Here is a 15810-nt window from a genome sequence, read left to right on the forward strand (position 1 = left end):
CTGATCAGTCTTGATTGTTTTCATAGTATTTTTCACTTTTTGTAATTATCATAAATATTTGTAGTTCTCATTTATTGTCTTTCTTGCCAAACTAGGATACAAGTTCCATGAAAATAATATTCTTGTCTCTCTTACTACTATTCCTAGTACCTAGAATGACACGTGGCAGATAATGAGCATCCATTCAGTATTTTTTAAATTAATAAAATATGCAAAGGTGCATGTAAAAACCTTATTGAGTCATTATTAATTATAGCAAAATCCTGAAAACAAAATGTCTACCGATAGAGTAATACAGCTTATTAACAACAATGAAGCAGATCTTGTCTACTAATTATATAATTATATATCCAGAATATTGTAGGTTAAAAAAAAAAGTACATGTAGATCGTGATTCCACTTCTTTAAAAAAAAGAATAAAAGAGGAACTATATCCAGCACACAAACACAAATATGATTATACATCGTATTTTTCTGTAAGGCTACACAATAAACAATAGTGGTTAGCTCTGGCCCCTTTGGGATATAGAACTAAACTAGGAACAGAGGGGAGAAAAAGACTCTTCCTATCACAATGAACATTTTCCATGAGTATATAACTTTCACAATTTAAAAAGTTTAGAATTGTGGAAGAATAATAGTAAAGCACATTTAAGAAGGAATTAAGAGTAAATGTTACAAGTTACTGAAATGCACTAGTAGGTACACTCTCTCTATTTCACTCCGCATTTCCCGGCAGCTAAGGAAAAATTGAAACCTGTAAAATGATATAATTTTTATTATTTGAGTCTTTTTAAAAGTATGTGTTTTATGTAGAAGCGTAGGTTCTCTCAAATACTAAGTTTTAAGAATTTAAACGTAAGATTTTTTTTCAGATTCACTTCACTTTTATTATGAACAAACACAGTTTCAGATCAGTACAACTAAGCTTCAGAGTTGATATTAATAGAAATTATTCTAAAATTATTCTTAGGTCACAAGTAACTACTATCCCATACAGAAGGGGAAAAATCCCACCCAGTCAAGGTACAGGTATCCTGTGTATTGTTTCTATGGCAATGAGTTTATGCCATTTTTGTCTGGCTAGTTATCCACCACTTATCCTGGTGATTTATTCAATCTCTCAGAATCATATTGATTAATGATAGCATCCAGGATGCATGGTCCATGGTGGACACAAGTTCACGGCGGATGCTGCAACTATAAAAATACTCAGATTTTTTTTTTCATTGTAAGGAAATTTAATCCTAACTTAAACTTTAACTCAAAATAGGGTATATTTCTGTTTATTTTTAATACCTGAGAACTACTTCTTTAAAAATCTTTTATTCCGCTTTTGTCAGAAATGACACTTGAAGCCTCCCTCTCTTTTTAACAAGTCAGTTCAGTAAATACTTGCAGATTGTCTGCTAAGTGTAAGGGTACTTTGCTAGATATCCTTTTTTTTTTTTGGCCGAGACAAATAAACAGGATTTAGTCATTTGATTCCAGGGACTAATATCTAGTCTGGGGCACAGATAACCTGAACAGTAGAGGCACAAAGTGTGAATGAATGAGGAAGGAGACAAAAACCAGTTAAAAAGCTACAGAGGCCTTGTGGAAGAACTGATCTGAGCTTAGAGGTAAAGATAAGTAGAGTGTTATGGGAGAAAAGCTTTGTTGACAATGGTTCTTAAGATACTGACTTCATTTATGCTACTTATTAGCCTACAGTAGTTCTCCATTGTCCATGGTTAACAGTTTGTAGATCAGAAACTAAAAAGTCACTCTCCAGTAGCTTGAGTTCTCAGCTGTGAGAATTAGATTAATTTTGAAGGAGGGTCAGAAACATTCCTTAACTTTTATCTAAGAGGCACATCATAATCCACAGAGGTTATGTATTCCATATACCAGGAAAACTTCAAGTACTGAATTTATCTATGTCTTCATTCAGAAAACATTTATTGAATGCTTGCTCTGATATAGGTAGTCTGCTACATGCTGGAGACTCTAAATGGATACATTGCCCCTACCCAAGGAATTCTGTTTCTCCCATTATAGTTTGAGAGTTCCTTGGGTATTTTATATTTCTGGAAATGAAGAGAACTTTTAGAACTCTGTACCATGTGATTTTGAGAGGATGATCATAAAGCAACAATGATGCTCTTTTATAAGAAATATAAACCTATGTAATTATACTATTGGTACAACTAACTCTTTTTAAAATTTTTATCAGCCACCAGTAATCATGCTTGAAATAAGCCTTATGATCTGTGATATCATATTGTTGAAGAAATTGTAGTAGAGGCAGTGGAGTGGCTAAGAGGACAATGGAGCTGTAGTGTCTGAGTTTGCATCCCATTGTTTGTTTGTTTGGTTTGGTTTTTTTAGATTTTATTTGAGAGAGAGTACAGAGCTAGAGAGAGGGCAGAGGGAGAGGGAAAAGCAGACTCCCCGCTGAGCAGGGAGTCTGACCTGGATCCCAGGACCCTGGGATCATGACCTGAGCCAAAGGCAGATGCTTAACTGGCTCAGCCACCCAGGTGCCCTTGTGAATTCCAGTCCTTTTAATTACTAAGCTGGGTAAGCTTGGACAAGTTACCTAACCTCTCTGTGTTTTTGCTTTAATCTAGTAAAATAGGGATAATAGTAATACTTTTTAGGAGTATTAAGTGGATTGAATGAGTTGATAAATGTAAAAGCTCTTCAAACTCTGCTGGGCACATGATAAACATTAGATAAGGGGGTTACCAAGATGGAGATGATGATCATGAGCAGCAGCAAGCAGTGACATTTAACAAGTTAAATAACTTCATATTAAACCAGTAGATAGTAAAACTTATGTATTCTTAACTTGTGAAGGAAAAGTTTGATCAGAAGAATAACTGTATAATTATTTTATTATTAAATATATAGAAGACCCTTGAACAATGTGGTGGGTTAAGGGTCACTGACAACCACCTGTCACTTCTGACTTCCCAAAAATTTAACTATTAATAGCCTACTGTTAACTGGAAGCCTTACTGATAGCGTAAACAGTCAATTACACGTATTTTGTATGTTATATGTATTATGTAGTATATTCTTACAACAAAGTAAAGAAAAGTGTTACTAAGAAAATCATAAGGAAGAGAAAATACATTCTTAGCATTATATTGTATCGAAAAAAAATCTGTCTGTAAGTGGACCCGCATGATTCAAACCTGTGTTGTTCAAGGGTCAACTGTACTTTAGTAAGGAAAAAAGTGTTTTTGCAGAAAGTTTTAAAAATAAAAAGAAGAAAATGGATTTATAATCCGAATATCTTGGGTTTACCATCTGGCATGCCAGGTCAGATCTTTTCATATGCAAATCTCCTCTTCCCCAAAATGTGATCATACCGATACTCTTTTATCATTTACTTCTCTGTTTATCATACACATTACTTGCCCTGCGGTAGATGTTCTTTAACAATTTCATATTTAATGACTGCATGGTTATCCTTTATATTGTAATAAATTATATTTAATAGGTTTACTATTGTTGAAAATGTAACTTGTTTCCATTTTTTTGTTTTTGTAGTGAAGCAGTACACATCATAAGTATATTATTACACTGTCGCCCCGACTGTTTCGTTAAGATAAATCCCCAGGAGTGGAATTGCTGGGACAAAGGCTCTGAAGAATTCTTTTGTCTAAGATTGCCTTTCCCAGGCTTGTACCAACTTACACAGTATTAGTATGAGAGTACTGATTACTGATACCCTTACTGATGCTAAATTTTGTATTTAAAAATTGCCTTTGCCAAGTCAGTGGGTAGAAATGATATGTGGTTTTCATTTGTATGGCAGGTTATTTTTTTTTAAACTAGGAGAATCATTTTTTTATTTATTGAATTGAATACTTAATTGAAGTATTGAATTGAATACTTAAGCATAGTCAGCTAACCTCAGAATCCAGTTTTGGATAAATTCTCAGTGCCAGCTTTTATCTTGCTGGACCTGTAAACAGATGTGTAGGCATTTCTTTAGTACCAAAAACTCTGTCTTCTGAAATGATATTAAAAGCCTTTCTTTTTTTTTTTTTTTTTTGGTCAAACTTTAGTGTGAATTTTCCTCTTGCTTTTGATGTCTTTTTCTTCTCTGTGTCTGTAGGCCAAGCCATAGTTGAAATCAGAGGCTTTCTTACTCAGTTTTTTTTTCCTTAAATGGGTATCTAATATTTTGGGTGGATGGGTGGATGGACAAATATTTAGAACCTATCAGAAAAGTGATTTTTGGAAAGGAAACATATTTTGATGCAAGATAGGAGAACCAGTTCCATGTCCCACAGTGATTCTTCCATTTACTTGTTTTATGGCCTGTATAAGACATAATCTCCCTGTTCCTCAGTTTACAGTGTCTTTAATATGAATGGTTTCTCCCTCCTCACCTGTTGTTTTTAGTCCTTTTCATGTCATGCCTGAATTACTGTATTCCTCCTCACTGCCAACTTGACTGTTCCTCCTTCAGTTTGTCCCTTATACTGATATCTAGCAGTACATATATTGTTCCTCTTTTTGGTAGTTTTTAATGGCTCCCTTTGGTGTAGAGGTTAAATATAACCCCCTTAGTTTTCCACATTCCCACCTCTCAGCCTTTGTTCACAGTATTTTCTCACCTTCTTCCCTTGCTCTTATTTAAACCCTGCCCTTACTTAAAAACTGGGCTTCATTTCCTCCTATTCATGAAGTCTTCCTTTACCACCATATCCCCATTGATCCTTCCCACCCCACCCCCCCACCCCAACTCCCTGTGACACTTGCTAACTGTACATTGGTTTTCAGCATAGGTCTGAGGAAGCCTGGGGATTTGTAGCAGTGTTTCAGGGACACTGAAGGAGCAAGGGAGAAAGCAAGGGCTCCATTCACTCTTTCAGCCAGTCTCCACTCTGCTTTTTCTGTTGTCTATGTTGAAATTTTATTTCAGACTTCCTTTGAAAATTTTCTTCTTTGGGCAATATCATTTTTTTATTCCTAACTTTATGAATTAATATTTTTTTCTGCCTAACTACAGGATATTGTGAGACTGAATGAGAAAAAGGTGGTCTGGAAAATCCTGTCAAATTAAGTAAATGTTACTTCCTTTATGGTCCTATTTTGAAGTGAGAGTTTGTTGGAAGCCAAAACTTTTTCCACATTTTAATTTTTTTCACTCAACAGTTGAGCAGTTACTAAGCACTAAAAATTAATACATTAGCAGTAGAAATAAAAATTAAAAAGACACAGATTTGTTTTATGAGAGAAGTATGGTTGTAGAAGTGTGTCCAAGTATATCTGTAGAGCAAAGAGGGCACATAGAAGAGGGGTTTTGGTGAGTCAGCTGGTGCTTTCCTTCTAAGTGGTACCTTAATGGGTAGAAGTTGCAAGGTAAACAAGGCAGAGAAGAACTTTCCAGGTAAAGAGAATAGAATATAAAAGACTCAAAGACATGAAACAAGATATTGGGAACTATTAATCAGTAGGGCCTGAACATAGGAGTTGCTGATGAAATTGGAGATAGACGTCTGCTACCCAGTATGATGCCGACTGGCCACACATAGCTGCTTACATTTAAATTTAAGGTTAATTAAACTATGAAGTACAGTTCTTTAGTCATACTAGCCATATTTCAAGAGTTCATTAGGTATATATCTAGTGGCCACTCTATTCGACAGTGCCAAACTAGGTCATAGAGAACCTTGTGCACTTAATTAAGGAGTTGGACTTTTATCTTATAGGCAGTTGTGAGCCTCTGAAGAGTCTTAAGCAGGGGAGGATGAGATCTGTACTTTTCAAAGATTTTCAAATTTACACATACCTGATCTCATGTACATAGTGGTTTTAGAATCAAAAATTTCTATCTGGTACATAGCTTTTGCTGAAAGTATAATTAGAAGGAAGTTAGGTAGCTTGGACCCCTGTAATTATTATAGTGGAGAATAAAATAGAGAAAAGATTTAAATACACTTTTAAGACTTCTGATTCTGCTGGAGAATTCTTGAAAGCTATTGTTGTTCTTTATATTAGCTGGAAAAATGTTTCCTTACCCTTTTTTTATTTTAGTGAAGTTACTGGGTCATAAATGGTAGTGATAATATTATGTAATACAAATTTTCAAAAACTCTTACTCAAGGTATTTGTATCCTTATTTTGTTAAGGATTTGCCATTATGTTTTGAAAGGTAAGACTAATAACTGCCATGACTTGATAATAACTTAACTAAATCAAGATGTTAAATAGAATTGTCATAGATATATTAATCAAAGTAATTTAATTAGATTTACTAACAAAATTAAAATGTTGCTTTTAATAATATGAATTAAATTTTCATGCATATTTGCTAATTTGGGCCTTTTCTTACAGTTAACCCAGTATCCACTCCAGTTGCACTTCCCACACCAGCTCTTTCTCCAAGCTTGATAGCTGATCTTGAAGGTTTAAACTTGTCAACTTCTTCATCAGTCATCAGTGTAAGTAATTTTCAAAATATATTAGCTCAGTTTTCATGTGATACCATTTCATCTTTCTTATTAAAATGCAGATAATTGAAATGGATTCTTAGTCTTGAACAGTTTCTCTTCTAAACAAGTTCAATTTAGATCTGACCTTTTAATTTTATAAATATTTTAAAAATTTGCTCTATCCAAACCATTATCCTCACAATTAACTTCTGCTTATTATCCACATTTAATTATCATGTTTACATTTTTCTCTGGCACTCTTACATATGTATAACATACAAGCATTCTTTGCCACATTGGGTTCATTTATGTACATAAATTCTGCCATAAAGAATCATTGTCTACATTAATAGACTCAAATTCCCACAATCATTCCATTTCTATTACACTGTTCTTATACTGTAGGCTACTAAAAATACCTATTTTCATTTTAAAATTCAAGATTGTCTTTCTCTTTGCATTATCTTTATATGTTTATTTACCTCCCTTAGTATCTCTAAAAATAATTCTTTAATGTTACTTATAGGGTATGGCTTGAAGTGAGGCGAGAGGCCGACCTATCTCAAAATAATGCCAAAACCATCAGCCTGTCATGATATCTGAAACTGCAATAACTTTTTTCTGTGTTAGCATATTATATCCACTAACCTTTCACTCTAAATCAGGCATGCTGCCTGCAATGTATAATCTGTTGATATGCTTGACCTCTTGTTAATTTGTTGTCAGAAACCTGACAAAGTAAGAGAAAAAACAGTAAGTTCTAATGGGAACACAAGGTAGCTTGAATAGATCTGGTGTATCCCAGGGCTGGCAGAGTACATAATTGGTGATCTGAGCTCCTGGGGAGCATAGAGCTGGTTCTGCCGAAAGTGGGAAAGAGGAGTACCTAATTCTTGTACATTGTTACAAAAAATTTCCCCATCAAAGCAAATGTGATATCAGGACCATTTGGTTTAGAATGCACAAGTGAAAACTATTAAGCTGAGCATGTTGTTTTAAGTTGTAGAATGCAGTTACCTCTAACTGCTCAGAAATGAGTAAGAATGCTATCTTGGGTTTTAGTTTGCCATTCTTGTTGCTAAAAGGAAAAGGCACATTGAAAGAGATGGAGGGAAGCAGTGAAAAGAAGCAGTTAAGTCTTTATTATTTAAGTAATAAATATTTCTTGAACATTTGGGTACGCTGTAAAGAGAAAGTAGAAATCAAGAAATCTATAGTGAAACAGTTAGTCCTTGAGGGGAAAGGAGGGCCCTAAAAACTTGGGAGGCAGTAAGGTAGTGGATAAGTAAGTCGGACTTTGATAACAGATGACCAGGGAACAAATCTCTGCTTAGCTTCTTAGTAGCTATGTGGTTGGGCAGATTGGTATGTAACTTCTGCACCTCACTTTCCTGTGAAGATATTATATACCCTATAGGATTATCATGACATTAATGAGATAATAAATGTATAGCTCTTAGAACAGTGACTGGCACATTGTCATCACTCAGTAAATAGTAACTAATATTTTTAAAAGTGATACGATAATGGACCCTGAGTAGACTCTCATACTTTATTAGCTATAAGAAGAATGCAGTTGAGATTAGAAAAGCTTGCAGTAAGTTTTCATTCATCACAAAGTAATTGAAGGACTCACCCTTTTATACTAAAAAAAATAGTTATTGGGATGGTCTCTTCAAAGGAGAAGAAAAGCACTCCATCCAAAGAGTGTACAAAAAAAGGACTGCCAGATGGGCAAAATGGGTAGAAGGGAGTGGGAGATACAGACTCCCAGTTATGGAATAAGTCAGTCACGGGAATATAAGGCATAGGTTAAGGAATACAGTCGGTGATATTATAATAGTGTTGCATGGTAACTGGTGGTAGCTACGCTTATGAGCATAGGATAATATAAAGCAAAGTTGAACCACTGTGTTGTATACCTGAAAGTATACTTGTCTGTCAACTATACTAAAAAAATTTTTTTAAAAAAAGACTGTCAAGTTCAGCTCAACGAAGCAAATTCGACTCCGACTCATCTCCAAAAGCTAACAAAATGATCAAATAGTAGTAATAAGAATGGCAACCAGAAATTCACCAGCAACAATCAAATAAGGAAAGGAATAGAACTTGAAAGATAGAACTTTGAAAGGTGGAGCCTATAGAATAAACAGAATATTCTGATGCCGAATGGCATGGCTCCTAATCTTACCTCCAGTTCTCAAAACAGTACTTAAAAAGGATTAATGAAGCAAATTGTAATTTTTTTCATTATGTGTATGAATATAGAAAGAAGTAGATTAAAGACATCAGAAGAAAAAACAAGAAAAACCCTCAAAAATTACAACCCTCATATAATGATATGGGACCTCAACATATATAGGAGGCTTTTGGATCCTAAAATGAAATTCATAGATAAGTACATCTATAGTTTTAAAATAAACATGTTTCCCTTATTGAATAGAAGGAAGAAATAGAAGTAATTTACAATAAAGTAATAGTTACATTGCTATATAAATGCTTGTCCCATGACTACACTAGAAATGTACTGAAGTAGTTAAATAGTGCTGGCACTGATAGGTAGAACCACCATGAATGTGACAACTATAAATGCAGACTGATATAGGTGTATTAGCAACTCAAATAATGTGGGTTGGGGTGTTGCTATCAGTAACATAATTTTCCAAAATGTTGAAGAACAGTTTCTAGTAGTTGTATTCCAAGTCCCAGCCTAGTTGATATGACTTCCTAGACCGTAGACAAATTTTATTTATTTCAGTGGATTATTTAAATTTATTTTCCTTGTGTATTTAGTAAAATAGGGGTAGATTTTATTTTTTTTTGAAATAGCCAAAATATTTGTAATGAAACCCAAAGAACAGTTCCTTTTTCACACTAAATATTTTTCAAATGAAAAATTTCACTTATTTTTTCTAACCTTTTAAATTATATATTCAGAACACAGAGATTTTTAAACATAATTCCCAATGAATGTCATCATCATTGTAAGGAAAGTCCTAGTTTTTCAAACTGTATGTTAAAAGGTGTATAAACATAGTATTTGTTCTAGTCTTACTTGAGGCTAATTGGCAGTTGGCCAACAGATGGCTAAAAATGAAGAAACATTTCCTATAATAGTATGTCCATGAAAAAACTAAGTTTTTTAGTGGATTATTAATGAGTTTTTCTACTAGATTATTGTTAGGCTAAGAGTTTCTAAATTGTTACACGTGAAGCCCCAGGAATTCAAAAATAACAATCCTCAGAATGTTAACAGCTTCTAGAGGGGATGAGAAAAAAGTGAGGTGGGAGAAAAGACAATTTGCATATAAGAATAAATGTAGAATAAGAATAAATTGTTCACCTGGTATTAGAAATGTTGGAGTGAAAATTGGTCTTTTCTGCTTTAAATAATTTTTTGTATATTTGGTTTTTTTGTTTTTTTCCCCAATAAAAGTATTTTAGTTTTATTCATAATTTTATTTTTCTTTTTATGATGATGATGATGATGATGTTACGTTAGTCACCATACATTACATCATTAGTTCTTGATGTAGTGTTCCATGATTCATTGTTTGCACATAACATCCAGTGCTCCATGCAATACGTGCCCTCCTTAATACCCATCATCAGGCCAGCCTGTTTCCCCACCCCCTTCCCTCTAAAACCCTCAGTTTGTTTCCTGGTGTCCATAGTCTCTCATGGTTTATCTCCCCCTGTTTTCCCCCCCTTCATTTTTCCCATCCTTCTCATGTCCTCCCTGCTATTCCTTATGTTCCACAAATAAGTGAAACCATATCATAATTGATGCAGAAAAAGCATTTGACAAAATATAGCATCCTTTCCTGATTAAAACCCTTCACAGTGTAGGGATAGAGGGTATATTCCTTAATTTCATAAAAACCATCTATGAAAAGCCCACAGTGAATATCATTCTCAATGGGGAAAAGCTGAGAGCCTTTTCCTTAAGATCAGGAACACGACAAGGATGCTCACTCTCACCATTATTGTTCAACATAGTACTAGAAGTCCTTGCAACAGCAGACAACTAAAAGAAATAAGAGGTATTCAAATTGGAAAAGAAGTCAAACTCTCTTTGCAGATGACATGATACTTTATGTGGAAAACCTAAAAGACTCCACCCCCAAATTACTAGAACTCATATAGCAATTCAGTCATGTGGCAGGATACAAAATAAATGCACAGAAATCAGTTGCTTTCCTATACACTACACATGTAACTGTAGAAAGAGAAATTAGGGAATCGATTACATTTACAGTAGCACCAAGAACCATAAGATACCTTGGAATAAACCTAACCAAAGAGGTAAAAGATCTGTACTCTAGAAACTACAGAATACTGATGAAAGACATTGAAGAAGACACAAAAAGGTGGAAAAATATTCCATGCTCATGAATCAGAAGAATAAACATTGTTAAAATGTCTGTGCTACCCACAGCAATCTATACTTTCAACTCCCTCTCGATCAAAATACCAATGCCATTTTTTCAAAGAGCTGGAACAAACAATCCTAAAATTCATTTGGAACCAGAAAATACTCCGAATCACCAAGGAAATGTTGAAAAAGAAAAACAAAGCTGGGGACATCATGTTGCCTGATTTCAAGCTATACTACAAATCTGTGATCACCAAGACAGCATGGTACTGGCACAAAAACAGACACATAGATCAATGGAACAGAATAGAGACTCCAGAAATTTTTTGTATATTTGGGACACAAAACTGTTAAAGTGGATTCAGCAGTTCAAGTTACCTCTGAAAACTTTTGGTGTATTTTTTACTGATAAACATCAGCATGAAATCTTGTCTCATTCTTTGCATTTTTTATGTTTCTTTTCAAACTAGTTTTAGAAAATTTATTAATTTGCTTACTTAATATTTAAGATTTAAATTTCTAAAGAAAAATGACCTCTGAGTTTAATCCCCCAAATGCTATGAATCCCATGATGGAAGTATAGTACCTGTAGTTCTTTAGCACCTAATCACAAGTCAGAAGGTTTCTATGGGAATATACTTTTCAGGAGTTCCAGTTTAAAAAACCAGGAATTCACTTAGAAAGTCAGGGCAACGTTTAGGAAATGCATTGAGTTTGGAGCCCAAATACTTGATATCTACCCTTGGCTGAGCTAGTTATTATCATTGTGACTATGGGCAATTCATTGACTTGTGTAAACTTGAATTTTTGAATTTAAAAAATGGAGATAATACTTGCCCTAAATACTTAATTGTGTTTTCATGAAAAGTAAATGAAATAATGAGCCTGAAAATGTTTGAATTCTGTTCTATGGCTATCTTGTGGAGTGAGAAGAGACAGATGAAGATGGAGTTCTAGGAAACATCATGCTTTAAAGGCAACAAAGAAAAAGGCCAAGAAGATGAGTTAGTGAAGGAGGTGAATTGTGGAACATAGTATCAGGAAACTCAGAGATTAGGAAGGGAAACAGACAAATCATTTTATTATAGTAAGTGCTACACTGGAGGTATAAATCTGCTTAGGTGCTATCAATTGACCAAGATCTCTTAGAAAAGAATTTGTGTATGTGACCTTGGAACTGAATTCAGGAGAATAGTAAGAGTTTGTCTAGGTGGCTGGAGTAGAGTAAGAGTGATGTGATGGACAGAGGAAATAGGGTATGCAAAGGCTTGAGATGTGAACAGACTTGGAATATTAGAGAAACAGTAGTTCAGCGTGGCTAAAGTATAGCAGAGATAGGTTGGAATAACCGAGTCTGATATTGGAAAACTATGTTGGTGACATACTGACATGGGAAGATTGTAGTAATGACTCCTGTCCAAAAGATTGCTTTCCAATCTTTTCATGTTATGGTACATACAGAAAAGTGATAATATTTGTAGTGTGCTCTGGGGTAAACAGAGACTACTGCAAGAGGCCGGAGGTACCGAGCCTAAGAGCTCCAATGACCGTAGGCCCCACCTGGGCTTTCTGAGGGCTAATGGTGGGGGAGCAGCACAGCACACTTCTATCCTATTTGTGGCACATTAGTGAGGAAGCACTGACTTAGCTGCTGTAATATTAGTGATTTGATCTTCATGGATCACAGTCCCCAAGTGGAATTAACTTAGGAGGGTGCAGGAAGATTCATTTAGAAAGTGATCATTATAGAAAACAAGGCAGTAAATTGGGGAATGGTAAGTAATTCCAAGAACAGTCCATGCAAGAGAAACCAGAGTTGCAACAAGAAAAGCCCTATTTGATACAATATGCTCCTTGGAGTTAGCCAAACTCCATGTTAGAGGCACAGTCCTGCCCACTGCTAAATTGACCCAAGACTACTGAGGTCAACTCAAGGTTTAGGGCTTTCCTAAAACTACCCTTAGGTTTGACAATTCACTAGAACACTCACAGAACTCAGGAAAGCACCGTACTTAAGATTGCAATCTTTCTGTAACAATAGGATACAAATTAAAACCAACCAAAGGAAGAAACAGATATCTTGGGTGGGTTTCAAATTCACAGCTTTCAGGTTACTCAACTGGCACAGAGTATCCGCTTAGCCTAAGTTGTCTAGGGTCCCACTGTGAATCACTTGGCAGCAGCCATCAGGTGAGGCAGGTGCCAAAGATAACAGTAAACAAGTTGAGCTAGGTTTCTGCCCTCAGGGAGTTTACAGTTGAGTAAGGACATAACAAAAAAGTTTCCTCAAAGGTATATATAATAATACCGGGTGCTTTAATTGTATAACATAGTTTTGCCCATTTGGGAATTTCTGTAGATACAGGTTGTCATTTTTTGTCATTATTTCTCTGCTTTTACATTGGCTACACTCCACAGTCTGACCTGTCCCCCTCTGAAAATCTAAAGAGAGTTACTTTTGACATTTAACAGACTTTAGAATTTAGATCTCTAAACTGCTTTTCCTCTTTGACAAGAAGTAGAAGGCTAATTTTCTCAGTCCATGCAGTTCACCATCTGCTTTCCTTTAATTGCTACTGTGAAACATCACTTCCTCCCTTAATGATGGAATAAAGGCTCATGATGCTGGTTTAAGACAGTGGCAACAGTAGCATTAAACTAAGGTCTGTGGGTGTTGTTATAGGTAGCCAGCCTGGGGTTTACTGTGACCAGCAAAAGAATGGCCTTGAGTTTTTCATTATGACCAAGAAGCCATGTAACTAAAGTCCCTCTTGCCCATCCCTTCAAGGATTTTCAAGCCGAAGGGTGGGAAGAAGGAATCACATATGTAATGCACTTTAACTAGGGCAGGCAGAGTGAGGCAAAGAAAGGGCATTTTTTTAAATACATAAACCAAATTCAGCATCTGAAGTAAGTGTTTATCATTAGTTCTGTCAAGTTCCTTATCTAAGGAATATTTAAAAAAAAAATGGCTAGCAACTAGGCTTGTAGCTTTTGCTGTTGACAGAGATTGGCAACTAATGAAACTATACTGTCCATGATTGGGGATGAGGTCCTGACCCAGTTTGTGTTATAGGAATTTAGTTGGAAAATAGAGAAGAGTGACTGTCAGACCTACTTTTGGTGTGCAGCTTACACTATCAGTTTTAAAACAATATGAAGAAAAAACAAACTGTAATTCATGAAGCAGAATCTGATTTAGCCAGTGTGAAATTTACTAAACAGAATTGGGGATTATTAGGATAATCGCATATTGTAATGATGATAGTTATAATTGAAGTTGATTTCTGTTTCTCTTAAGTGAACTTTTATTAAATAGACATCTCTCTTTTTAATTACTGCTAGGTTAAGGCATTTTAGTTTTGTTTGCCAGTCAGCTTGTCTTGGTCTGCCAGAGCACCAACTTTCTTTTCATCTGTCTGCAAGGACACAATGCTTTGAGGGAGTCTTTATTGATACAAGCATTTACTAAGTCGTGTGCCAGACATTTCATGATACGTGGTCTTATTCCCAAAACAAATAATAATATATCTATGATAAAGTTTGTTTTATAATATGATGGAAGAACTATCTTTTAAAAAACATTTATTTTTTGCATTTTAAACACTTAACGGTATTCAAGCCCCAGGCTGAGAGATGAGTCCAGCTAAGTCCAAATTACGTTGAGTTTAGGGGAGGAGGAAATTATAAGTCAAAATTAAAAATAATTTTGTCATTTTAAATTTGGGAAAAATCCTTTATTTGTTCTGATGAAAATGTCAGTAATCATGGAACTGTGGTAAAAATAATGAAAAATCATTGGCCTGGGTCTGCTTAAATTGAAAACATTTTTTAATTAAAGTTTGACAGTATTTTGTGCTTCCATTGCCTAGCCATGTCCCATCTTATTCTTTCATTCAATTCTCCTCTGGGTATGAGTTGCTTTAATTTTTAAATTAAACTTTAAAGGCGTGTCATACTACTGCTTCATCTTTTTATTTCTGTACTACTTCAGAGGTCTCATAGTTAATACCAGACCATTATCATCCCTCCCTTGTCTACATTATTAAAAGGAGCTGCTTTTTAAAAAGAGATTGTTATTAATTTTTAGTTGCAGGATTTTTATTGGAAAATATTTTTTATTTGGCTTAAGTAAATACATGCCAATCTAAGTCCTGACTGGCGGATAGTACTTTTATAATGCTCCGTCGGTATCATAATAAAATTATCTACAATAAAAAATCTATTATATCAGAAGCTAATTAATGAACAGTAATAATTATGGCCCAAAGAAAGCAGGTCACCCATCAAAATATAGAAAATACATATATAAATCTGCAAGAAATTGAGGAATTAAAGAAGTGATGGTAAAGAAAGCCTTGGGCCTTTCTTTTCCTCATCTTTCTACTTTGTGGTGAGTAGTTCCTTTCCTTTGCTATAGGTCCACTCTTTTCAGAGCTGAGACAGTTCCCTGAACATCTACCGACTTGTCCAAGATTATGGGTTCTAGCTTCTATTTATTATAATTAAATGTACTATAATAGTAAATGAGGTTTTTAAAATAGCATTCATTTAAAAAAGATTGAATCTTTTTGGCAGTTTTATTTTACTCATCCAGAGTTGATTGAACTTTGTGTTACTGTCAACTGCTGTGTTTCAAATGTTGTTGCTTAGGTTGAATTTGTGGTATTTGCAGTGAAGTATATTTTTTTTAAGCTTTAAGGTATCTTAGATTATTATGCATTAGCCAAACATGTATTAATTATTATTTAATCATACATCAGCCAAGTTAACTTCTGTTACCTTTGTTCTTCTTTAAAAAGCTTGTCCAAAATTGTATGAACATAGGGTAGGACATGGTATAAAAAATTTATATTAATAGTATTAAATCTTTTAACATGAGAAACCTGAACTAAACATGGAAAGTATTATTGTGATGCTTAAATAAACTTTGTTTCTCTTCAGAGGAGAAGAAAATGAATTAAACTATAGGGCACATGCCCAACTAATGCTAAAAAT

At 34.6% G+C, this 15810-nt stretch overlaps 1 protein-coding gene across 1 annotated transcript in view; it reads left to right on the forward strand.

The window, feature by feature from the left end:
* The window catches only part of AP3B1 (adaptor related protein complex 3 subunit beta 1), a 248293-nt gene that overhangs the window by 174627 nt on the left and 57856 nt on the right, over positions 1-15810 (forward strand). The window contains exon 22 of the mRNA XM_040622153.1: positions 6340-6446. Within this exon, the coding sequence (XP_040478087.1) occupies positions 6340-6446 (107 nt within the window). The remainder of the gene's footprint in view (positions 1-6339; positions 6447-15810) is intronic.

This window comes from Ursus maritimus, unplaced genomic scaffold (assembly GCF_017311325.1).
Source record: "Ursus maritimus isolate PB19 unplaced genomic scaffold, ASM1731132v1 scaffold_5, whole genome shotgun sequence".
NCBI classification, from domain to species: Eukaryota; Metazoa; Chordata; class Mammalia; order Carnivora; family Ursidae; genus Ursus; species Ursus maritimus.